The sequence below is a fragment of the Panthera leo genome, chromosome A2 (assembly GCF_018350215.1).
Source record: "Panthera leo isolate Ple1 chromosome A2, P.leo_Ple1_pat1.1, whole genome shotgun sequence".
Taxonomy (NCBI): Eukaryota; Metazoa; Chordata; class Mammalia; order Carnivora; family Felidae; genus Panthera; species Panthera leo.
This window is the reverse complement of record NC_056680.1, coordinates 72,601,478-72,628,760: the sequence shown is the minus strand read 5'-3', so window position 1 is coordinate 72,628,760 and position 27,283 is coordinate 72,601,478. Positions and strand designations below refer to the sequence as shown.

The following is a 27,283-nucleotide window of genomic DNA, read 5'->3' as shown; positions in this document are numbered from 1 at the left end:
TTTAGGTTCCCGTTCACTTTTTCCAGTTCTAGTCCCAGAAGTATGATCTAGCTTTAAAAATATGTATTTAAGTTTTTGTTTTAATTTTTCTTTCCTGTAGGGGAAAGGCCTCACCTGTTGAGGACGTTTTAATTTTTTTGCACTCCTCATACGTACCACTGTGAACTTCCGGCGTTATTAAAGATGCCCAAATATTCCTTAGAGGAGCCTTCTTTATTGCAGTTAGCCTGCTAGAACCTTCTGTATTGCAGTTAACCTGTTATGCACAAAAATTCTTTATTGTGGTGCCTCTTTTGCAGGAGAGGGTAGGGAGCGCAGCTCAAAACCACAGCAAAGGGGTGGGAAGTACCAGGGAGAAGGTGACAAATGGAGCTGGTTCCTATGGCAGGGAGGGCTGGAACATCTGAGGTGGGGAAGAGGGAGCTTTCATAACGGTGACTCTGAGTAAGTGTAGAGAAAATCGATTCAAACATTTGATCCAGGATCAAAGAATCTTTATTATGAACGGTCAACGTTAAAAATATGAAACATACGGAAGCCGTTGCCTGTGAAGTCATTTGCGTACTCTAGCCACAGAGATGTAAAAGCCAGTTCATTGCTATAAATGAGTACAGATTTTCTTCCTGGGCCATATGTTTTGGAGTTTTCTCTCTCCAGAAAGGGGGGCGGGGTGGGGGGGGGTAGAAATTACTGGTTGACATATTCTTCACTGTTGAAAATAACTGTACTGAGCTCTTTTTATTTTTGATTCATTACTGCTGATCAGTTTGAAACTTTTGAACTTCCTCATAAATATCCATAAGAACATTTTTTTTGGAAAAGATTTTTATTTCAAAGCAGAATATTTGCCATAAGTCTGAGTACTAAAATATGACTTACTGTGATGGTGTGTTAGGATACGTTTGTTTAAAAGGAGACCATCAGAGGGCCTTTGAGAGTGGTACACTTGACCTTGTTTTTCCATATGTGAGTTAGGAATGATAATCCCTATTATGAGCCCGTAAGACAATGTCTATCAAATTCTTTGAAACACTCAGAAGAAAATTTTTATGTGTCCAGGATTTTAATGCTATTTACATCACTTACTAGGCATCTTGAGCGAACATTGCAAACTGATTGATTTTTTTTAACCTTCATAATTATATCCTTACATGTGAACTTGCCCTATAAAACCTTTTAACCTGAGAAAAATGCTCTGTTCCCTTATGCCATGTATAGTGGGTTTCTTATAAGTATTTTTGGTTCAGATTTATCTGTTGCTAAGGGGCTTGTGATTCAAATTGACCTTACGGAAGATGAAGTTCCCAGGTTTTCACATGATGCCCATCAATTGTTCTTTTGCCAGTTAAGGCCTATCATAAAAGATAGGGTGGCTCGGGTGCCTGGGTAGCTCAGTTGTTTGAATGTCAGACTTCAGCTCAAGTCATGATCTTGCAGTCAGTGAATTTGAGCCCCCCACATTAGGCTCTGTGCTGACAGCTCAGAGCCTAGAGTCTGCTATGGCTTCTGTGTCTCCCTCTCTCTCTGCCCCTTCCTCACTCATGCTCTGTCTCTCTCTCTCACTCTCTCTCTCAAAAAATAAACAAACATCCAAAAAAAAAAAAAAAAAAAAAGATAGGGAGGCTCTACCTCCTAGGGAGAAATACAGCAGTATTGTCTGTGATGAATGAGTAGAATTTACTTGGGCCTAATCTCTTTCCAAAATTGAAATAGATCTACTGGTTGACTAATACTTCTGGGGCAGGGGGTCCTATTAAGGAGCTCTTATTGTCAGGAATTAGGGTGAGAACAAGAGCAATTGGGTTCAAGGCTTGGGGTTCAGAAAATCTTCCTGCATATAAACCAAACCTTGGCTTAGAACAAATCCCATTTTATGTCTCTTAACGTGATACAGAAGAGTAGGCAACATGAGCATATGTAAGCTATTTTAAGCTGATTGATGCCAACACTAATGGGTATTCCTATTTGAAGTACATTGACATCCTTTCAAAAGTCATTTAGACTGAAAGTTTCTTTTATTGGAGGCAATATGCATTGGTTCTCAACTCTAGCATGCATAGGAAATCTCCTTGAGCTTCATACCCAAAGATTTTGACTTAGTGTGTCTGAGGTGGGGTATGGGAAACTTCAATTTCAGTAAGCGTTGTAGCTGATTTTGGAGCAGGTGGTTTGAGGACGTTATAGCATAGTTCTAAGGCATACTGTGAGTCTTGGAGATAGTCAGGTGACCTCTGGCAAGATGCTTAATCTTTGTTAAGCATCTGTGTTCTCATGACAAAATGAATATTATAATACATGACTATGCTAATATATAACTTTTGGGATTTTGCAAGAGTTAGATTGGATAAGTAAAATAGTCTGTCTAGTCCTGACTCACAGTATGCACTTAATAAATGGTCTCAATAAAAATTACATTTGTGGGGGGGCATCTGGGTGACTCAGTCAGTTAAGCAACCAACTATTGGTTTCAGCTCAGGTCATGATCTCTGTGAGATTGAGCCTCCTGTAGGGCTCTGTATGGACAGCATGAAGCCTGCTTGGGATTCTCTCTGTCTCTGTCCCTCCCCCCCCCCACTTGCTGTCTCTCTCTCTCTCTCTCTCTCTCTCTTTCTCTCTCTCTCTCTCTCTGTCTCTCAAAATAAATAAATCTTAAAAAATTGGGTTTGGAGAATCTGGTTCTGGTTAAGATAAAGTAAGCACACTTCTCCCTATCTCTTCCATTGAATGCAGCGATAAAACCTGGATAGAATGCAGGGAGCATCTATGAGAGGGTGTAAGAGGGCTCTGAGAAGTAAGTAGTAGGAGGAGAATTGGGGAAGAACACCAGAATTTAAAGTATCTCTAAGGCAGCAGTAAGTTTCTCTGCAATGACTTCCTTATACAGTGGAGCCTGAAACATGGAAGTAGGCACTAGGAAACAGAGCTGAGCCCTACGAGATGCCCTTTGTTCTTAGAGTGAGGACCACAAAAGAGAGCTCTAATAGCAGAGAGAGTGTGGAAATCCTCCGTCTTTTCTCCCTCTCCATTTTCTCATGCGCCACCCCACAAACAACCCCTGTAATGGTATCAGCAGATGAACAGGAACTAAAACTCTGAGGAAGGAGAACTTTCCTCTTTATCTCTGAGCAGTGATCCCCCAGAAAGAGGGGTGAATTCCTGTTGCCTTTTTCTCTCCCCCCACTGCTTGGCCTCCACCCTGCAAGTCTGCTGGGGAGTAGGCTACCTAAGGGGGTAGTTCTACCAGGGAGCTGGAAAGAGACTGCAGAGAGGCAGGAGCTGTGGAAAGCAATCCTTGAAGTTGTTGGTGAACCCCTCACTCACCTCTGAGTTGCACATACACTGATCTGGTGCTAACCAGCACCCCAGAGGAGTTGAGGACTGAGTTAAGGAACAGATGACTGCCCAGGTGGCAGCATAACCATTAAGTAGGGCACATGTGGGACAGATTCGAATAGCACTGCAAGCGCTCAGAACTCCACTACCTCTAGAACCAAAGCACACCAAAGGTGGGTTGTGGGACTCACAGCCTGGACCTCACCAGGTCAACTGCTTGCTAAACACAATAACAACAAGATTTTTCTGTAGGATTTAAACAAGACCCAGAGACTCATAATATAATATTTAAAACGTCCAGGATACAATCCAAAATTACTCAGCATATGCAGAGCCAGAGCTTGCATGAGAAAAGACAGTCAATAAATGCCAATGCCAAGATGACACAGATGTTGGAATTAATTTACAAAGGCTTTAAAACAGCTATTATAAAAATGTTCCGATAGGCATCACAGACTTTGTGGAAATAAATGGAAAAATAGAAATGTCCCGCAAAGAAATAGAAGATATGAAGAAGAACCAACTAGAAATTCTAGGATGGAAAAATACAGCCACCAAATAAAAAAAAAAAGCATCTCCTCACTGGGTGAGCCCAATAACACAATGGGGATGACAGAGGAAACTAGTCATGGAACTTGAAGATAGATAAGTAGAAATCATTCAGTCTGAACCACAGAGAAAGAAAAAAAGGGAGTCTCCTCCCCAAAAGTCTATGCTGAAAAAATATTTGAAGATGTAATTGCTGAAAACTTCCCAAATTTGGCAAAAGACAAAAACCTACAGATTTAATAATTTCAGCGAACCCCAATAGGATCCAAATAGGATCAACCCCAATAAATCCATGCACAAACACACCCAAGACTACCCGCTGAAAAGGAAAGACCAAGGCAGATGTTTTGAAAGTACCCGAAGAAAAATGATATATTACCTGTGGGGGGACACGGACTCAATTGACTGCAGATTTTTCATAAGAACCTGGGAGCCCAGAGAGAAGTGGCACAGAGGTGTCCACCCTGAACTCTATATCCAGTAGAAATATTCTCAGAAAATGAAGGTTAATTAAAGACATTCTCCCTCCCTGTCTCCCCGCCTTCCTCTTTCCCATCCTTCTCTTTTGAACAAACCCATACTTCATTATTTCTTTTGGGGGAAAATGCACCTCGTTGGAATGCTTCCCATGGATTTAGTGCTCAAGATGTCAGGCACTTTCACTGACATGGCTTCATTCCGTCCCAGGCAACACTGCTTCGAGCACGTAAGGAATGGTTGTGATCACAGCACCCGGAACGAAGCGGTCTCTCTAGGAACATTTTGAATGGCAGCGTGGCTGAACACAGAACGATAATTATTGTGACCCACTGTTTCGTATCAACTTTCAAATAGAAAAGAGGTCTAATATGTCAAGTTTAGAGAAGGACAAATGAGGATATCCTGGTTCCCATTGAGTAAAATCACTGAATGGTTTTTTTTTTTTTTTTAACATTTATTCAGTTTTTGAGAGACAGAGAGAGACAGAGCATGAGGGGGGAGGGACAAAGAGAGAGGGAGACACAGAATCCGAAGCAGGCTCCAGGCTCTGAGCTGTCAGTACAGAGTCCAATGTGGGGCTCTAACCCACAAACTTTGAGACCGTGACTTGAGCCAAAGTCAGATGCTCAACTGACTGAGCCACCTAGGCGCACCACTGAGTGTTTTTTATTTTATTTTTTTAATGTAGCTTATACTATTTCTGGGTGAGGCTAGATTTACAGATTTAACCTGTGATTTGGTGAAGGCACTTGCTTTTTCTTGAAATGACTTATTCATTCTTGGGGAGGGAAGGGGTTTCCATTCCTGGACAAGGCTGGAGGCCATTCTGGGATCAGGTGTGGTGACAGGGAGGGTTTGAAAAAGGATGCTCTATGTGGTGTCGCTTTTTAAACTCTGGGAGAGTAACGCTGTCTTTATTATTCCTAAAGGAAATGAATAAGTGAACCATGCAAAAGAGAAATGACACCGTGGAGATGCTCTCTTTACTCCAGGGAACCTTCTTCACTTCTCTGTCCTTTGTGAGATGATTAATGGATTGATTTTATTTAAACTGTGGGAAACAAATGAAACCATTAAATGTTTATATTTAAAGCAAATACATTACTAGAGGTAGTGAAGCTTTCTGTGGGCCACATGGCCTGCCCGGAACCCATAAATGCTCCTTCTGACTTTCCAACACAACTGCCAAACACTGCCTCCACACATTCTTTATAAAACTTCTTTTCCATTCCAAATCCACTTGGTACTTTCATTACGGTCTTGTTAAAATTGCAAGATGTCCGAAGGGACTTGCAAGATAGATTTCCCTTTATTGAGGAGGAGCAAAAGAGGAAGTGTATAAAAGCATTTCTATTTGTTATTCCTTCAGGGAGACATATTAAAGAAAAATAGTGACACTTCTATAGGAAGAATATCTTTTAATTTGACATTATTTTAATGGTGAGCATTTGGGGCAAATGTATATGCTTTTCCTCTATTTTAGCACCTTGTACAACATCCTGGATTGGACTTCTGGGACAGATAATATTATTTTATTTACATGTGGAACAAATAAGTGAATGTACCTACAAGATATATGTTGATCGTGGGCTTTGTGAAAGTGCAGACAAGTACTTATGATATTGGTTCTCAGAATTAGGTCCGTTTTATCCAGTTTTGTATCTCTCTACTTACTCTCTCCAGACAAGCTTATGATGGGGATCTGATAACTCTTTCTATGCTCCTGTTTGTAGGTACCTACACAAATGTAGCAAAAACTTCTCATAAATGACAAACTCAGTCACAACATTACCCATATTAAAAAATTTTTTTGTACCGTTTATTCATTTTTGAGAGACAGAGAGACAGAGAGTGAGTGGGGGAGGGGCAGAGAGAGAGGGAGACACAGAATCCATAGCAGGATCCAGGCTCTGAGCTGTCAGCACAGTCCGACATGGGGTTTGAACTCACTGACCGTGAGAATATAACCTGAGCCAAGTCAGGCGCTCAACTGACTGAGCCACCCGGGCCCCTCAACATTACCCATCTTGATTGCACGATCCTTCCCTCTATATTCCTTTGCTGTTCTATATGCTTTTGTCTGGAAGCATAAAGGTCAGCAAAGGATGGTGTTGGGAAGGGTGTGGTAGTTGCTGAACACTTGCACTCACAGGCAAGTACCCCCAAAATCGTGAATTATACATTAAGATTATTTTTCCTGGGGGCGCCTGGGTGGCTCAGTTGCTTAAGCATCAGACTCTTGATTTCCTCTCAGGTCATGATCTCAGGGTTCATGAGTTCAAACCCTGAGTCAGGCTCTGTGCTGGCAGCACAGACACTGCTTGGGATTCTCTCTCTCCTTCTCTTTCTCTCTCTGTCCCTCCACCCCCCCCCCCCCCCCCGCTCTTTCAAAAGTAAGTAAATAAATAAATGTTAAAAAACATTATTTTTCCCTTTTAGATCTTGAATTTGCCTGAACTGATTGATGACTCCAAGTATAAAACTAACCACCTTCGGGTACAGAATAGAAAAGAGCTTATCAAAATACTATCTGCACGGTAAGCTTGGATTTACTGTGTGTACACTTAAGAATTAATGTCATTAGCATTTACCTGGGTTTTTTTTTGTTTGTTTGTTTTTTGGTGTTCTTTTTTGCCTTATTTAAATTAACTTGTATTTCTTTAACATTTCACAAAGCTGGTTAGTGGAAAGATATTTCAAAGCCATGTTTTTTCTTTATTTGAAAACATTTTACATGTCTTATTAAGTACTGAGTCATAACAATGATATAAATAAGAAAGTCAAATGACTTGAATTAGGTTGCTCTTCTGTAGCATGTGAGTGTTTGGGATTAGTCTATTATGAATTCTAATAACAACAATACTACTAGTAATAATGATTTAACATTTTTTTTTTACCTTTTACTATTTAAACAGTCTACATATCTGACCCCTTTTAACCCTTACAATCATTCTGTGAGGTAAATTCTATTCCTATTTTACAGATAAGGAAACTGAGGCAAAGAACAGTGAAGTCAAAAGTTTGTTGGCTTTTCTGTTCTCCTGTGCAGTTTATCATGATGACGTTTGGAAAATGCCAGATTGAGTTATGGGTCATAAAGGATTAATGCTAGTCAATTAGAGCATTTGATTTCCAAATTATAACATTCATGTCAGGTTTTGCTTTCATTAAAACCCGTATCAGTCTTTCAGGTATCCCTCAGAAAAGGGTACCAATCCTGCATATTTCCTACCAGTTTCGCTTTTGTTTATGTCTAAACTCCATCTACAGAATAGGCATCAGGGTTCTTGTGGGTCTAAATGCCCACAGAAGCGGTTCTTCAATACGGAACATTTGCTGTCATCATGCCCATGAATTAAGTACTTTTGTTCAAATATCATATCTTGTCTTTTGAAAGGGCCCTTATTTTTCTGTGTAGTATGTACCAAAGTTCTTAGACAATAAGATTCTGCTACTGTAATTTTTATTTCTGTCCCCTTGGTATTTGGGGATCTCTGTGTGAATCAGCAACAATTCATTACCTATTTTCCCTTTCCTGGATCGCAGACACTTCGCAATGCCTGTTTCGCCTTGTGCCCCATGCCGGTCGATCAGCGGGGGGCTCTGTGTGGGACTGATGTGCAGAGAATGCAGGAGCCAGAATCGGGCTCCCCTATCCCTGTCGTTCGTTAAATATCAGTCTGATTCTACCACAGAGCCTGAGAGCCCTCAGTCATTAACCTTTCTTCACATGAGAATTGGCCATTTATTTCTGCTCTTTGCCTCTCATTTAATTCATTGATAGGACTTTTTCCTTTCACACCACGGTTACCCACTTTCAATAATAGGCATTTGTGAGAACCTTATCAAAAGCTCTTTGAGAGTCTAAATAGATCGTATCCATGCTGTGAGAAGTGGACCCAAGAAAAATACAAAACTGAGGCAGATAAAAGTGTCATCTTCGTACTCAGCTGCTGGCCCCTTTTATAACATCAAGGGCCACAAAGTTACATTACTGGTTTCCCATGTCTTAAGATTTTTCTTCCTTGCTCAATTCTGTGACAGAATTCTGCTGTAGAAAGACTTTTAGTAGCATCTGTAATAGATTAATTTCTATTTTCTCTCTTCATTGTGAATTACATAATTTGTCGCCTTCTTCTTTCTACTCTTACGCACGCAGAAGCGGAAGTTTCCTCATTGTGGAAACCCATAAGGTTCTTATGTCTTTATTCAGGGCTTAACAAGGAGTTAAGGAATCCAATCACAAGGAAGAGACTGGGGGGTTGTCTTCAGAGAGGAAATTCGATAGGGGAGGTCACATTATCACAGGTCCTGCTGTTAAAGCACAGACCACAGAGAGCCTGCACTGTTTGGAGGCTCTGTTGTGTGAGTGTGTTGATGTTTTTTGGTGCTCTCTTGTGGTAAGCAGTCTTCAGTCTCTGCCAGCTCAAGTCTCTTCTGCGTGATGGATCGAACGGTGATGAGCGGGGAAGATTAGGATATGATTCATTCCCATTTATGACCTTGTCGTTTGTTTTTCTGAACAAATGTCACTGGATTCACCGGTACTGTTCAGTGCCTGGCTTTCAGGGGGTCTCTGTGAAAGTTTAAAAGTGTATCATTTTCATTAGCTGATTCTATGTTCTCTATGAAAATTTAAAAATGTTTAGTGGCTCTCTATTATAGGATGAAAGCTGGTCTTTTTAGTCTGACATCATGGTCTTCCACAGTCTGACATGGTTTTTTCTTTCCACCTTTTCTCAACATAAAGGCCCTGCTGTGGCCACACTCCCATTCGGTGGGGTCTTTTGTTCTCTGTCTGGAACGCTTCCCAGACTCACTACGATTCTGAAACATAGTCGTGCTTCCAAGGTCAGTTCCACAGCTTCATGAAACCATCCTCAAACGTCCCTCTTTGGGGTCCCAGTCAGATGACAACACTTGCAGAAAAGCAGGTGTCCTTCCGTGCTTCGTATCCAGCCTACCAGTTATCAAACACAAACAGAATCGGCATTAACTTGTTGGGAATGGTTCTGTCAGAGGTGTGCTTGACACGCTGTTCTTTTCATTCCACAGCAGAACCTGTGAATCACAGACACGCTAGCTCCCAACCACAGAAAGGAGGCAGGGAGAAGGGAAGGGGAGAAAGCAGCACTGAGTAGATGCCTTTAATTATCAGGAAAGCGTTATTATTCCCACTTTACAGATGAATACTCTGAAGTGTAGGGAGGTTAGTCTCAAGGTTAGAAACATAGTGAATAGTTAGTTTAGAATTCAAAAGGCTGTATCTTTTCCATATGTCATATTGCCTCCCCTAAAGTGGTGCACGGAACGTTACCCTGTCTTTGCTTATTTACTCAATAAATATTTATTGATCACTAGGGATAGAGAATAAACGAAACAAAGAACATTGGTGAAAAATATTGCAGGGAAGGAAAATGAGGAGTGCCAAAAGTTGGTTGTGAGGCTATTTCATTTAAGCTGGTCACAGAGAGCTTCTCTGCTTAAGGGACATTTGAGCAGAGTCCTGAAGGAGGTGAGGGAAGGGACCTGCAGAGAACTGGAAGAAGCTCTTTAGGCAGCAGGTGCATGGGTGGGAGTTTAGGGAGTACCAGAGAGGACAGTGAGCCCAAACTCAATGATCAAAAGGAAGAGTTGGGGGGAGGTGGGTCCAGAGAGAGAGAGAGAGAGAGAAAGAGAGAGAGAGAATGGAGGGATGTGGGTCCAGGGTGGGTCCAGGGAGACAGTAGAGAGAGTGGGGGGAGGTGGCCAGCAAATCATGTTTAAAAGTTATGATAGACTTTATAACAAAGTAGTTTCTTAAACTCGTGAAATGAAGGGATTATTTTCATCATATAGTCAGTTTGCTTCTCAGCCACTACTATTTTCTATCCAACCTGAAGACACATTTTTTTCCAGTTTGATTGAGACATGCCTGACATATAACCGTGTATTAGTTTAAGGCATACACCATCATGATGTGATATATGCATGTATTGCAAAATGAGCATCCCAGTAAGTTTCGTTGACACCCATCACCTCACAGTTACAGATTTCTTTTTCTTGTGTTGGGTTTTAAAATCTCTCCTAGCAACCTTCACATATACAGTATTGTTAACTATAGTCCTCTTTGTGTTCTCCTATGGAATTCATAGACTCTTTTGAAAGCCTACCAGGAAAGCCAGTCGCTTACCTCACTTTTCTGTTATTCCTGCTAAAAATCGTGTGATGCTTCTCTCTGAGCAGCCAGGCTCATTCAGGAAGGCAGCTGCATGTTTTTGTCATCCGCTGAGTTTTCCGCAGACAGCACACAGTGTGTCTCAGGTGTTCTCAGGTGTTACTATTTCCCACCCCCCCACCCCCGCCCCCCACCAGGCCGGCCCTGAACAAGTTTTGCTTTTTTTAAATTTCAAGATGGGAGACTTTTCCCTTGGGCTTGCCGTTTTATCCAGGGTGTTGCAGAACGTCTGTTTACCCAGCTGCTAAGACTGAAAACGGTGCAAGGAGAAAGCATGTTAAAAGTCCCCAGCTAAAACAGAAGAGACATAATAGAGACTAATCCAGGGCCCGTTAAAACAAACCCCTTCTCTGCAGCTCCCAGGAGCAATAACTCCTAAGTCAGGGCCCCTGACACACTGAATCAGCACTTTTGCCACCGTGAGGACCTCAAGGGAGAGAGTGAACATCATAACCTGCATTGAAACCAAGAGGAGAAGGTTAAAGATGTTGTGTTAGTAGTTGGGGAAAATAAGAGGAAGACATGAAATGAGGAGGAAGGAGAAGAGAAATGATGGAGAAAATAGAAATATAATTTGCTTTATTTCTCTCCCTTCCTTTCTTCACTGTTACTGGCCACTGACTGTGTGCCCTTGTCCTGCAGCTACAGAGATGAAACAAAAGATCTGGGCTTGTGAGGAGTTCATGATCTAGTTAGGAAAATAAGCAGGTAAAGCAGTGGCTTAAGTAGTGTTTGCTCAGGACAACTGGTAAACACACTCACAGGGTGCCCGCAGCCCAGAGAAGGGTAACTCCCTCAACGTGGGCAAGTCCAGGAAGGCTTCCTGGAGGTGGTGCCACCTGAGATGAGTCTTTTTTTTTTTTTTTTAAATGTTTGTATATTTTTGAAGGAGAGAGAGACAGAGCATGAGCAGGGGAGGGGCAGAGAGAGAGAGAGAGAGAGAGAGAGAGAGACAGAACACAAGGCAGGCTCCAGGCTCTGAGCTCTCTGCACAGAGCCCAACACAGGGCTTGAACTCGCAACCTGTGAGATCATGACCTGAGCTGAAGTTGGATGCTTAACTGACTGAGCCACCCAGGCGCACCCCCCGCCCCACCCCAGATGAGTCTTGGACAAATAGAATGAGGTGAAGAGAAGAGAAAAGAGAACTCAAAGGAAGAACTATCTGATCAAGTGGAATTTCACAGGGAGAAAAAAAAATAAGTCATAGGAGAAGAAAAATAAGGTAACTTGGAAAGAAACTGATGACAACTTTTAAATTGATTTTTGAAAAATGCTGCACATGTTAAGCAAGTGTCTGTCAATATAGTCCTAGTGAAGGCGTTACTAAAAAGTTGGTTACACTAAGATGATATAAATAAAAATTAACAATGTGAGATAAACTTACCTTTTTTACAATGCTGTGACAATTCCTTTAGTGAAATAGTAATTGGTTTTGGTTTCGAATGATCTGATTTTTCTTAAGTTTCTGATATGTGATTGAATATTTACTTACTTTCAGAGTTTACTGTATTAAAAAACAGTGAAATTTTTTTTATTAAAAAAATGTTTTTTAATGTTTATCTTTGAGAGACTTTGAGAGAGATGGAGAGACAGAGCGTGAGTGGGGGAGGGACAGAGAGAGAGGGAGACACAGAATCCAAAGCAGGCAGGCTCCAGGCTCTGAGCTGTCAGCACAGAGCCCGACATGGGGCTGGAACTCATGAACCGTGAGATCATGACCTGAGTTGAAGTTGGACGCCTAATCTACTGAGCCACCCTGGCACCCCAAAAAACAATGAAATTAAGTGCTGGAGTTCAGGGCCTTCTAAGCGGAAGTGCTAAATAAATATTGGTGAACTGAATCAAAGGTTTATTAAAGAGCTTCATCTAATCTGATCACTTCCAAAATTTGGTATCAAATTATTTTATTTTATTTTTAAATTTAAATTTAATTTTATCATTGTATTAATTTTTTTATTTTAGAGAGAGATAGGGCACAGGAGAGTGGCAGAAGGAGAGAGAGAAAATCCCAAGCAGGCTTCACACTCAGTACAGAGCCCAATATGGGGCTTGATCCCATGATGCTCAAATTATTTTTTTAATTTTTTAAAAATTTGTTTAATGTTTATTTTTGAGAGAGAGAGAGAGAGAGCGAGCAGAGAAGGGGCAGAGAGACCCAGAGACAGAATCTGAAGCAGGCTCCAGGCTCTGAGCTGTCAGCACAGAGCCCGACGCAGGGCTCGAACCCACGAACTGTGAGATCATGACCTGAGCTGAAGTCGGATGCTTAACCGACTGAACCACCCAGGCGCTCCCCAAATTATTTTTAATTGGCTTGTTTAGAATATTGGAGAGTTGGACCTAGAGTGTTTTTTGGCTGTTGGTAGGGGGTTGTATTTTCAAAGGTGCCTGAATATAATGTTAATTTATAAAAACTGACATCTTGGTCTCAATCCGGCAAATTTGGTCCTTCTGCTTCCCTGCCTAGGTCTTTCAGGGAGTCTCCACAGCTTTGAGGACAAAGATTGAACTATTTGCCTTAATACATGTAATTGCCTCCTACCTAGTCACCCAAGAACCACCTGCAACTCCTTATAACGTGGCCTGGTGTTTTAATCCTCTGTGTCTTCCCATATGCTGTTTGCTTTTCACTAAAATGATGAAGCTTCTTGGCTTCACTGGCTGCTTCCATTCCTTCCAAATGAGCACGAGCCCCAGGAGACTTTCCTGCCTCACTTGTCTGTTGTAAACAGCCCCTCTGATGCCATGACATCAAAGCATCCATCGCACCCAACTATCATCAGTTGTCCTCCTTGACAAGACAGTAAAGTTCTTAAATAAGTTTCACATTTCTTAATTTCTTATTTTTTTAAGTTTATTTATTTATTTTTAGAGAGGGGGGGAGCAGGAGTGGGGGGAGGGGCAGAGAGAGAGGGAGAGAGAGAATCACAGTCTCCACACTGTCAGTGCAGAGTTGGACCTGGGGCTTGATCTCACGAACTGTGAGCTCATGACCTGAGCCTAAATCAAGAGTCGGACACTTGATTGAGTCACCCAAGTGCCCCTCTTATTTTTTTAAAACAATTAAATGTTTTTGAGAGAAGTTTTAGGAGGAAGGTACAGAAAGTTTCCATATATCCCCCTCCCCCACTATCAACACTCCCCACTAGAGTGGTACATTTGGTGCAATTGATGAACCTACATGGACACATCATAAGAGATAATATATCTCTTTTGATTTTTATTTCTAATGCCTGTTGGGTTTCTGGAACTCAATAAACAATCTTTCAGTTAGTCAACGTATTACCCAAGGAGCAATACCATCCAAGTTTGGAAGAAGTGGCCAAAAGGAAAAGAGGACAAATTCCCAGTGTTGTTAAGATAAAAAGAGAACAATGGAATATTACTCAGCCATCACAAGGAATGGAATCTTGCCATTTGCAGTGATGTGGATGGAACTAGAGTGTATTATGCTGAGCGAAATAAGTCAGTTCAAGAAAGAAAAATACCATATGATTTCACTCATATGTGGAATTTAAGAAACAAAACAGATGAACATAGGAAAAAGGAAGGAAAAATAAAATAAGATAAAAACAGAGAAGGGAGGCAAACCGTAAAGAGACTCTTGTTTTTTTAAGTTTATTTATTTATTGAGAGAGAGACAGAAGGAGAGAAAGGGAGAGAAGCCTGATGATCTCACACTATGAGATCCTGACCTGAACTGAAACCAAAAGTCATTTAACCGACTGAGCCATCCAGGTTCCAAAAGAGACTCTTATGTACAGAGAACAAACTGAGGATTGCTGGAGGGGAGTTGGGTGGGGGATGGGCTAAATGGGCGACGGGCATTAAGGAGGGCACTTGTGATGAGCAATGGGTGTTATATGTAAATGATGAATCACTAAATTCTACTCCTGAAACCAATATTACGAGTATGTTAACTAGCTTGAATTCAAATAAAATCTTGGAAGGCAAAGGAAAAAAAAAAAAAAAAGAACAATGGTAGCCAGAGATGAAAACTTTCTAAACTAACCTAAGAGGACTGTATTATGATCACTGAATGTCAAAAGGCCTGAATTTGAGGCCAGAGTCTTCCACTAACTCTGTGGCCTTGAACTAGCCCCGATTCTTGGAGCCTCAGGTCCTCATATATATATATATATATATATATATATATATATATATATATATACATACAATGTGCATAACGATACCTACACCATAGTGAGAATTACGAACCAGAGCAGGCCTGAGAGCAGCTAGCCCAACACAGCACACAGCAATGTTCGGTCTGTTTTAGGAGAATCTCAATCCCCTAGAATCACAAATCACAGTTCCCCAGTTTTGTTTTTTTTACCATCAAATTTCTCCTGTATAATTTTTTTTTTACTCATGAACCCCCTATCTTTGAGAAATTTTTCTCTCCCAAGCTGTAAATATTTCATGAATTCCATAATTTTTATTTAATCAGGGTCTATTCAACTGCCAATCAAACCCTGCTTAGGATGATACAACGAGTATCATTGATTATTGTACTGATTTGATCCCAGTGAAAGGAAAGCAGGATATTGTAGTAGGCCTGTATATCCTTTTTGCAGCTAAATGATTTCTGTTCAACTCTCTTGAAAAGTTAAAAATAGCTCACAAGGCTTGGAATAAAGACTTTATTCTTAATGAAGACTGTTAATAGTGCTTAGTTTTTTAAACCAAAATGGACCTTAACGGCCCATAGTCTATTCCCTTTCAAGAGACACTTGTTTCTTGGTGGGGGCGATGAATTTGGAACTTGTGAACACTCCATTTAAGTTATTCCTTGCATTGGTGGCTATACCCTCATAAAGAACGACACATTTTGCGTTCCTTAGCTGCTATGCTGTGTTAATAGTCTCTATGAAAAGCTTCAGCCAGGGCCTTTGAACTTGAAAAAATATGTCCATGAGTTCTCCTGTGTCATTTTTATGGTTAAGTTTTTTCAAAGTTTTAATGGGCATTTTTGGCCTTCCTGAAAGCTATTGACTTTAATTATCTGCTAAATAACATCTATAATTTCCTTAATTTTTATTCTTAGTAGAAAATGAAGCTACAGTTGACCCTTGAACAAAACAGGTTTGAACTGTGCAGGTTCATATACATGCAGAATTTTTTCGATACATAAAAATGGGACTATAAACGTACTTTCTCTTTCTTACGATTTTTCCCAGGAACATTTTTTCTCTAGCTTACTTTATTGTAAGAATACAGCATATAATACATATAACATACAACATATGTGTTAATGGACTATTCTGTTATTGGTAAGGCTTCTGGTCAACAGGAGGCTCTTGGTTAAATTTTAGGGAAGTCAAACGTTATACACGGATTTTCAACTGTGTGTGGGGTTGACGCCCCTAATCTCTGTTCTGTTTAAGGGCCAACTCTTCTTTATATTTAATTTCTTAATGGCGAGCTATCATTCACTCCTTCCCTTTATCCCTGTCTTAAACCCCATTTTAGTTCATCCTCTTGTCTTCCTTTTCTGGTTCCATCTTCCTGTCCTCATCCAGTTATTGAGAATTTGATCTCTTTTTAAAATTAAATTCTAAATGGATATTATGTATCACCTTCCTAATAATTGGGTTTCATTTATTTGCATGAAGCCTTCATTTGAATAAGTAGTTTGCTCAGAGAACAGAGAGAATTTTATCAGTGTCCACCTATATGATAGAATTCAGAAGGGCTGGAAGGAACCTCTGTTGCATGGAATATAACCCTTCCTTACACTGCTGATTTCAGAGGTCTGCAATTATAGATTTTTTTTTTGCCCCAAAAGTTTGTCTATTCTTTTTTTTTTTAAGTTTTTTGTTATTATTTATTTTTGAGAAAGAGAGAGTGTGAGGAGGGGAGGGATAGAGACAGAGGGAGAATCTCAAGCAGGCTCTGTGCTGTCAGCCCAGAGCCCAACCCGAGGCTCGAACTCACGAGACTGTGCAATTATGAGCTGAGCTAAAATCAAGAGTCAGACGCTTAACCGACTGAGCCATCCAGGTACCCTAAGTTTGTCCATTCTTAAGCTTCAGACAGCACAGAGAGAGTTAAAGCTTGAACTCTTATTCCTTAGCGTAAGTTTTCTCAGACTTTCCCCTCAGACTAGATTTTCATGTGGAGACAGTAGAGAAATCATCAAAGCCCAGGCTGCCTCAGCGAGGCCGAGAGCAGAGTGAAAGGCTGAGAGCACTCAGGAGCCCCAGAGATCAAGTTCCCCCCAATGATGCTTCTGCCAGGGCTGGGAGGCTAGGGAAGTCTCTTTTAACTCTGATTGATTCCTCTCCTCTCTAAACCTGGCAACCATCGACTCTCCCATGTCTACATGTTTTTAATATATAGAGAGAAACTTATTGTTCGCTCCCCCTGAAACTCTTTGGTTGGTCTAAAGTTCTCTTTCCCATGTGATCACATTTTAAAATCTTCCTGCCAGCCTTCCCCCCCCCCCCCCCCCGACTTCTATTAGTATCTTATGAGGCTGCAATTCATGTGATTTATATATATCCTCAACCTACATGTTTAGTTTATTGCAGCCTCCCCCCCTCAAACCTCTTATAATGCCTTGAATGATACTGTAGGTTAATCTGGCATTTGTTGCAGAGGGCTGATTGGGATAAATGGATCTGATGTTTTGGTGAGGGTCACATTGGTTTTCTTTTGCATTCCATGGCAGCTCTGCCATTATCAGCTAATAGATGGTTCCTTGTAAAATGTCTCTATTTTATGTGGTACGTTTTCTGAATGTTGGCTATTTGGAGATAGCTTTAAGTGGCTGTGTGTTGTTACTATAAAATCAGCCTGGAGGGAAAAAGAATGAAAGAAACACAGCCCTGGAATGTATCCTTTTGGCTTACGGATCGTATAAGGAACTACTGCAACTCCAAACGAAGGGCTGTTTCTACCCTGTTAGGAGAATTCTTTGTGACTGAGGATCGAATGATATCTTTAAGTGAGTCAGGATGAAATGGAATGTCATCCTGCTCCTCCCCCCCCACCCCCATTTTTTTCTTTCCAGGAGGGCTATAAACCATTCCATACTGCCTTTTAGTAGAAAGAATTAGATGGTGGTGGTGGGATATTTATATATGTGTGTGGGGGCAGGAAGGGGGGGTGATGGCTGTGAGAGGGAGTCCAGTAAACTATGTTTCCCTGGATAAAACATTTAATACCCTCGTTTCTCCACTGGAACTTAATGTATATTTTTAGATTTATAGAATGCTAAAGTCCTAAACATTTGGGGAGTTGGGTAGGGCCTCAGATACCATTCATTGGACTTAACCCTTTCCTAAGTGTAAGAACTTAGAATTTAACAGCATCATGGCTGGAGACCCCTGATCTGGTGGGAGACTGCACAAAGCCAGCTCAGAAGGCCTTCCTTTGGGAAGGGTGTAGGCACATCTCTCCAGCCTTTTTCTGGCTGACCTTGTTTTGCTCTTGACTTTCAAATTGGATAGAGAATCTGGAGTTTGACTCAGTCTCTTGACACTGCTTTGCTCCTCAGACTCCCCAGACTCATCCTGCCCTGCCCAATTTCCTGCCTGCCTTTGGCTCACACCGAGTTCTGTGCTGCAACTACTTTGCCCCTACTTGGGTTCTATTCTTATCTCTTCTTAGCTTTGGTGCCCTCGCATAGGCCTTCCTCTGCTCTTTTTGATCTTACATTAACTGATGTTTCTAGTAAGAGCAGACTCCACCTCTCTTCCAGTGCTGACAGCTGACGTCCCTGCTGGGTCTTGATTTCCACCAGCTGTCCAGCATCCTGGAATATTCCCTGGTGACCAGCTGCTCCTGACCGCCTTCACCTGGATGATCCACAGTAGTCCTGGCAAGCTACTCGCCGCTCCCAATGTCAGACTAAACCTACCTTAGTTCTAGTTTAACATGTTTTGGCCAATAACACATAGGTCATTAGTGAGGCTCAAATTGGGAATCTCTTGATTATCAATGCCTTTTCCACAGCACTCACAGAATAACTGCTTTTTTTCTCTTTTCTCTATAAATTTCATATTTAGAATAATACTGGCCGGGGAAAGGAAACAAGTAAACACCCTGCACCTCACCCCCCACACTTATACAAACACACACACACACACAGACACACAGGTACACACACAACTTTTAATCTTTGAATTTATAAATTGACATTTTCCTTTCTTAATGATTTTTCTTCCCTCTATTGTGAATTGTTTTTCTTTTTCTCATTTGCTAACTTTGGAAAGAAAAATCCAGACATTGGAATGTCTGAGTTTATTTAAGTCTCAGTACTCTGTTCAATTTAATGAAGGAAAACAAAAAAAGGAAAATTGGAGTGCTGGTCTGTATCTTCATAGCCCTGGGACTGACCCTTCCTGGCGGTCATTGATCTATACTGTATCTTTAAAATAAGAGTCATTGATTGTTCCAAGTTATTTTTAAGCATGGAAAGATATAGAAATATATTCCAAAACATAGAAAGTTATATATTCTAAAACATTAGAAAGTTAGAAATTGTGAGACACATGATTATTTTATAATAATTTAACATGGTATTTTCTAAACTAGATTAAGAACTAAAAAGAGGATTTATTTAGTATATTGAATGAGATGGAAGTATTAGATATACGTCACCTTACGTACCCTGCTAACAGAGAGCACATAGTCTTGTGTCTGTGGAACATTTACAAACACTGATTATAGACTAGGTTACAAAAAAAAAATTTCAGTAAGCTTCAAAAGAACCAACTACAATGAAATATTCTAAAACTTAATAATAAATTTAGAAATACAATTATAGACAAAACTATAAAGCAAAGTGTTTAAGTAAAAAGGAATTAAATGGGATTAAAATTGTAAAATCGTAGTTAACTATTGTGGCATGGCAAACCATACTGAAACTTATCGCTTTAAAACGATTTGGCAAGCTTTTTCTATAAAGATAATAAATACTTGAGCCTCTGTGGATTAAATGATCTCCATCACAGCTACTTAACTCTACCATTGTAGCCAGATAGCAACCGTAGACAATACTTAAATGAGTGGACATGACTGTATTCCGTTTTTTTATATTAAAATTTTTAAAAATTTTTTTAAATTTTTATTATTTTTGATTGAGAGAGAAAGAGACAGAGAGAGAGAGAGAGAGCAGGGGAAAGGCAGAGAGAGAGGGAGACACAGAATCTGAAGCAGGCTCCAGGCTTGGAGCTGTCAGCACAGAGCCCAATGAGGGGCTTGAACTCCTGAACTGCGAGATCATGACCTGAGCCAACATCAGATGCTTAACCGACTGAGCCACCCAGGCACCCCACATGACTGTATTACAATAGAATTTTATTTGTGGACACCAAAAGTTGAATTTCATAGAGCTTTCATATGTTATGAGATATTCTTCTTTTGATTCCTTCCAACCATTTAAAAAGGTAAAATCCATTTTTTAATGAGAACTCATAAGATTTACTCTATTAACTTCCCTACATCTCATATAACAGTGTTAGCTACAGTCATCGTGGTGTACATTATATCCCTAGTACTTACTTATCTTATGACTGGCAATTTGTCTTTTCTGACTACCTTTCTCCACTCTTCCTTCCTCTCCACTCCACCTCTGGGAATCACAAGTCTGATCTCTTTTTCTGGCATGTTATGTTTTCAATTTTCCTTTGATCCATTGTTTGTTCAGGAGAGTGTTGTTTATTTCCATGTATTCATGAATTGCCAGTTTTTTTCTTGTTCTTGAATTCTAGTTTAATGCCACTGTGGTCAGAGAAGATACTTGCTATCATTTCAATCTTCTTGAATTTGCTAAGACTTGTTTTTTGGCCTAACATATAGCCTATTCTAGAACATGTTCCATGTGCACTTGAGAAGAACGTGTATTCTGCTGTTGTTGGATAGAATGTTCTGTATAAATCTTTTAGGTCCATTTGGTCTCTAGTGTTATTCAGATCTGCTGTTTCCTTATTGATTCTCTATCTGGATGATCTATCTGTTGTTGAGAGTAGGGTATTAAAGTCCCCAACTATTATTGTATTATTGTATTTTATTGTGTTGTATTGTATTGTATTATTGTATTTTATTCAATTTTATTTCTTATTTTAGCTGTGTTAGTTTTTACTTTATATATTTAGGTGTTCCAAGTGTTGAATGCACTTACATTTACAGTTATGTCTTCTTGATGAATTGATCACATTAGCATCATATAGTGCCCCTGTTTGTCTCCTTTCATCATTTGTAAAGTCTATTTTGTCTGATGTAAGTATAGCTAAGCCTACTCATTTTTGGTTACTTTTGTCTTTTGTTGTGTGTGTTCTGGTTGTTTTAGAGATCTTTGTTTCTTGTTTCTTATCCTGCTATCTTTGTGTGTGTGTGTTGATGTTTTGTATCAGTATGTTTTGAGTTCTTTAATTTTTTTGTTTGTTTACTTATTCTGGGAGAGAGAGAGCACGAGTAGGGAAGGGGCAGAGAGCAACAAAAAGACACAGAATCTCAAGCAGGGTCCAGACTCTGAGATGTCAGCACAGAGCCTGATGTGGGGCTCGAACCCACGGACAGTGAGATCATAACCTGAGCTGAAGTTGGATGCTTAACTGACTGAGCCTGCAGGTGCCCCTGTTTTGAATTCTTTCTCATGTTCTTTTTTTTAAATACTACAGGATTTTCCTTTGTGGCTTATGTAAAATGTTTTAATTTTATAACACCTTGTTTTAAACTGATGACAACTTAACTTCAATAGAATTCATGAACTTTATATTTTTACTGCTCCTGCTTGTCAAGTTTTTGGTTACTGCTGTTAAAATTTATGTGTTTTTAATATCATGCAACTAATACTATTGCAGGCATGGTTATTTTTACTATCCTCATTTTTTAAAACTTTCATACAAAAGTTGTAAGTGAATTATATACCACTCTTATCATCTAACTACATATTTACTGTTATTAGTGAGATATACACTACCTTTTACGTTTTTATTATGTTAATTGTTGTTCTTTTACTTCTACCCCAAGAGATCCCTTTAGCATTTCTTGTAAGGCAGATCTGGTGGTAATGAACTCCCTCAGCCTTTGTTTGGGAAAGTCTTTGTCCCTCCGTCAAGTCTGAAGGACAGCTTTGGCTGACAGCTATTTTATTTCAATATTTTGAATATGTCATCCCATTCTTGCCTGGCTTGAAAAGTTTCTGTTAAGAAATGTGCTGATGATCTTATGGGTTTCCTTGTATGTACCTTCTTTCTTTTCTGTTCCTGCTTTTATTTATTTATTTATTTAGTCTTCATTTTTGAGAGAAAGAGAGACAGACAGAGTGTGAGCAGGAGAGAAAAAGAGAGAGAGAGGGAGGCGCAGAATCCAAAGCAGGCTCCAGGCTCTGAGCTGTCAGCACAGAGCCCGACACGGGGCTTGAACTCATGAACCGTGAGATCATGACCTGCGCCAAAGTTGGACGCTTAACCTACTGAGCCACCCAGGCGCCCCTCTGTTCCTGCTTTTAAAATTCTTTGTCTTTGACTTTTGACAATTTAACTATAATTAAATTTTATCCTAAATAGGGCTTTGATCCCAAATAGGGCTCAATTTAGTTTGGGTCCTTTGGGCCTCATTGATATGGCTGTCCATTTCTCTCCCCAGGTTTGGGGCATTTTCAACTATTTTTGCTTTAAAGATACTTTCTGTCTCTTTTTTTTTCTCCTTCTGGATTTCCCATAATGCAAATATTGTCTCTTTCTTCATTGTGCCCTATAATTCCTGTAAGTTTTCTTCACTCTTTTTCATTCTTTTTTCCTTTTGTGCCTCTCATTGGATAATTTCCAACGTCCCATCCTCCAGATCACTGATTCTTACGCATGGCCGAGTTTACTTTTGAGACTCTATTGAATTCTTCAGTTCAGTTATTATATTTTTGAACTCTGGGATTGCTGTTTCATTATTATTATTATTTTTTGATGGCTGCTATTTTCTTGTCAGACTTCTCCTTTTGCTTATGCATTCTTTTCCTAATTTTATTTAGTTGTCGGTGTGTTATTAAAGGTCACTAAACTACTTTGAGAGGATTGTTTTGAATTCCTTGTCTGACAGTTCATAGATCTCCATTTTTTTTTTTTAAAGATCAGTTTTTAAAGCTTTATTGTTGTCTTTTGGTGCTGTCATATTTCTCTGTTTTTCATCCTTGATTTCCTTATGTTCTTATCTCTGCATTTGAGTAATCACATGCACACTTAACGGGCTTGTTTTGGCAGAAACAGTTCTTCACCAGGCGGCTTGGGTTTCTGGGTGTGTCTCTTGGTAATGTCCTTGAGCAGGTGGGGTCTGTTATTATGATTTATTTTGGGGGCAAGGCAACCGTTCAGGCTGTGAGGATGGGAGTGCAGGTGGTGTGCCAATGCCTGAGGAAGTTGTGTAGGACTGCTGTCTTGGCTCCCTGCCCAAGTGAGGTTGTAGGATGGGTCCACGGTTGCCTGGATTCTCTGTCAGGCTTACCAGATGGTAGGGACTGGGTGCTATGTTCAGTAGTAGCTGGAGCTATGAATTAGCTTCCCTGCCCTGGCAAGGCAGCAGGATGGGACCTGGGGCCTATACAGCTCATTGTTTGGGGACCCAAATCAGGCCAGGGTATGCACTGGACTTCCTGGTCAGGTGAAGACGGTGGGGGAAGCCATGAGCTATGCTCTCTGTTCAGGTGCCACTCTCTGAGGAGCTGTCGAATGAGCCATGCAGCTTCCTGTGTGTTTTGGTCAGGTTCCCTGGTTGGACCAGCTGATAGCTGTATTCAGTGATAAATGGGACTATGAATTAGATTCCTTCCCCGGGTACCGTAGAAGCAGCTCTAAAGCTGGCAAAGCTCTTTTTTGTTGTTGTTATTTTTAACTCAAGCCAACCTGCCCCTAAATTCTCTGACCAAACAAAGCTACTGGCTTTGTTCTGTAGACTGTGGGCTCAGGCAGCCCACCTCTCCACTTCAGTGCCACCGGGCTGCACAGTTTGCAGGGGTTGTGACTGGCCCTTCTGGTTAGATGGGCCTGGAAGATACTCTCCAAAGTGAGTGAGGCTATGTCTCAGCTCCCTTGCATGGCTGATAGAGGGAGGGGCTGCTCCTGACCACTCTCAATTTTTCAAACAGGCTATCTTATTGGGTGAGGCTGGGAGCTACTATTAGCTTTGGCTATGAATTAATCTATTGCTTGTATATAGCATGGGATTACTCCATGCTCAGTACTAGCTCTGCTCTGGGGGTGATTAGTGCTGCCTGCTTATTTCTTACCTTAGGCGCCACGGGCCAGCACAGGTTCCGGTAGCTGTCATCAGTCCTGGTCAGATGGGGCTGGAGGCCACTCTCCACAGTGGGTGGGGCTGCGATTCAACTCCTTGCCTGGGCGTGGGCAAACCGGGCTCTAGGGCCCTCAAAACTCCTTGTTTGAGGATCCAAATTGGGCAGATGTGTGTTCCACTGAGTTCCCTGGTCAGAGTGTGGCCCTAATTTGCCTCTGCGGATGAGCAAAGCCACTGGTTGGGAGGACTGCTCTGGCAGTACAAGCATGAACTGGTTTTTGCAAGCCCCTCCCCTTTTCTCCTTCACGGTTGGATCCCCAATGGTTGTGCCCTACAGGTTCCCCTGTAATCTCTGTGGTCTGAGATCAGACTAGGGGTTCCTGCAAAGTGACCCACAATGCTGGAGAGGGTTCCCATTTTCACTGGAGGAAGCATAGCCGCAGGGGAGACCTCTCCTTGTGGTGCTATGCTGACTGGGGTGAGGAACAGTATGGTCATCGTGTCACCACTTGTCTTGCCCTTCTAATGCAGTCTGTCTTGGTCTCTGTGGGGTGGGGGGGGCACTTAAGTCTCAGCCCTCTGTTGTAGGATTCTCTCAGTGGGGCTCCTGGGTGGCTCAGTCGGTTAAGCATCTGACTCTTGATTTCAGCTTAGGTCATGATCTCACGGTTCATGGGTTCCAGCCGAATGTCAGGCTCCACACTAACAGCATGGAGCCTGCTTGGGATTCTCTCTCTCATTCTCTCTCTCTCTCTCTCTCTCTCTCTCTCTCTCTCTCTCTCCCCGCCCCTCAAAAATAAATAAACAAACATTAAAAAAAAAAAAGAATTCTCTCAGTGGTGTCTTCTTCTTAAATAGCTGGTAGTCATTCTTATGAGGAGTAACAGTCAGGAATGATGTATGTTACACCTCGGGATGTCACTCCTATGTCCATTTTTAGCTTGAGGGTTGTACAAAAACAGATGGACTAAATGTGGCCCGTGGGTCACAATTTTGAGTTTTTGAGCCTGTTTTAAAACAATGGTGATTTACTATTTCTCATGATTCTGAGAGTTGGCTTGGTGGTCCTGTTGGACTTGGGGGCTCCATTAAGTGGTTGCTTTTAGCTAGTAGGTTATCTGGGCCAGAAAGTCCAGGATGGCCCTACTCTCTTGTCTGGCTGGTGCCGGCTATTGGTTACATGGAGTTACTTGGTTCTCTTGTTCATCTTTTTAATCCTTCAGGCTACAGAGACTTGCTTATATGGTGCTCTTTGAATACCGTTGAAGGGCAAAGGCAGAAGCAACAAGGCTTTTGAGATGTGGACTCTAGAACTTGCACAGTATCTCTTCCATCATATTTTATTAGTCTAGATGCATCCCAAGGTCAACCAACATTTAAACTGGAGGAAAATATTTTATTTTTTTAGAGAATTCCTTACATTAATATGCTGACATATATTATGAATCTCAGTGGAGAAGTGTAGCAAGCAGTGATTTCCAAACGAATGTGGCCAGAGAAACTGTTTTCTCCTTTCTACTCCACTAGCCCCAATTCCTATTAACATATCAAGGGATGTTAGCATGCCTTGGAACACAGTTTGGAAATCAGGATATATAATCTAATATAATTTAGGAAACTAGATACTGAAATAATATCAGAATATAAGAATGTATTAAAAACATAAACCTCTATAGTTAAGTAGAGCTTATCTCAAATATTAAAGTTACAGGAAACCTAGGACTTGAACTTGCACAGGGGTTCTACCTTTTACTGTTATATTGTAGCAGAGTAGAGTTATGTAGATCTTGGACTGAACTAGATTATTTTAATACCAGAACGAAAGGACCATGCATTCATTACCTAAGACAGATTGGGAAGGCTGCAGGATCTTTCCAGGATTTTATCCAGGGTTTAGAAAATACTAAATCCAGAGAATGGGTTGAAAGTTGGGAGAGAGAATAAAATCAATATCTGAATGCACACTAGTAAATACAGATTGTTCACTAAAATGATTATATTTGTCAGATGGAAAAGAGTATTAAACACTGATCTGCATATAATAAAGGAATAATACTTTTAACAAAACTTACAACTAATTGAGTTAAGCATGTGATCAAATACAAAATCAATGTACAGAAAATACTGCTTTCCTTTATAATTGTATATGTAATGAAGGAGAGATTCCATACCTACCAGCAGTAACACCATATACAAAACACCTAGGAAAATGGTAACAAGGTATGGGAGTTACATGAAAAAAAAAATCACAAAATTTATTGCTAGGAGAACTAAATATTGTAAAGATGTCAGTTTTTCTTATTATTAGTTGTTTAACAAAATCCAAACACCATTTCAACAGCATTAATTTGGGAATTTAACAAATTCTAAAATTTATCTTTAAGAATAGAGTAAATGAATTAAGAAGTATTAGAGATTACTATCCCTACTATGTATTAGAACAACTCTAAAAACACCATAATGCACCATAAATGCATATATTTATTTTCTGTGTAAGAGAGTCAGAGAGAGAGAGAGAGAGAGAGAGAGAATCGTGATATGGGGCTTGATCTCACGACTGTGAGATCATGACTTGAGCCAAAATCAAGAGTCAGACACTTAACCAACTGGGCCACCTAGGCTCCCCTTAAACACCATAAATAAATTAAAAGAAAAATGAAGTGGGAAAAGTATTTCCAACAGTAACTACAGATAATGGTAGTTATTTTACAAGAGAACAGCCAAATAGATTAGAAAACAACAAACAAACAACAACAGCAACCTCAGCAGATTAACCTGAATAACTCATAAAAGCTGAAATCTTAATGTCAATATATGAAGAAGTATTTGGTTTTGCTAATAATTAGATATATGTAGATAAAGATGGCTCAAATATGTTATTTATTCAAATATTTATTAAACAAAATAATTAATGTGTCCTAATACATAGTAAGATATAGAAGTTGATGCCATGCTGAGGAGAAAGAACGTGGACAGTAGGTGTATAGAACATTAAAGTGACTATTCTTAGTGACTTTATAATTCTATTTTAAAATAACCATCCTTTGCATTCTAGTAAATCTCTTTAGAGGAATCAAGCTAAAGACACTTCCAGAGTTGTTTGCAATAATGAAATATGCAAAGCACATAAACATATGGCATTAGGGTAATAAGTAAGCACTTACTGTAGAATATTGTTCATTCACCCCAAATTAAATTTTTTATAGGAAGGGAAATGCTTATTATATAATATTAATTTAAAAAGGAAAAACTATAAACTATATTAACAACAGCAAAGGAAAGGCACCAAGGGGAGAAGTATTGGTTAATATTAACCATGGTTGTCTCTGGAGAGAATTGTAATTTCACCCATTTTAGGAGAGCAAACAACATAACACCAAAAATAACTAAAAAATAAAAAATTCTGTGCTCTGGCCTAATTGGTAAACACACCAACAGTTTTATTATAAGTGTTTGGTCATTGAG

The 27,283-nt window shown here is 40.2% G+C and overlaps 1 protein-coding gene across 6 annotated transcripts in view; it reads left to right on the top strand.

Annotated features, from left to right (window-relative positions):
• SUGCT (succinyl-CoA:glutarate-CoA transferase) overlaps positions 1–27,283 on the top strand; it is a 747,074-nt gene that overhangs the window by 321,360 nt on the left and 398,431 nt on the right. For all 6 annotated transcript variants that reach the window (XM_042914509.1, XM_042914495.1, XM_042914503.1 and 3 more), the window contains one exon: positions 6,802–6,899. In XM_042914509.1, coding sequence (XP_042770443.1) covers positions 6,802–6,899 — 98 coding nt within the window. The remainder of the gene's footprint in view (positions 1–6,801; positions 6,900–27,283) is intronic.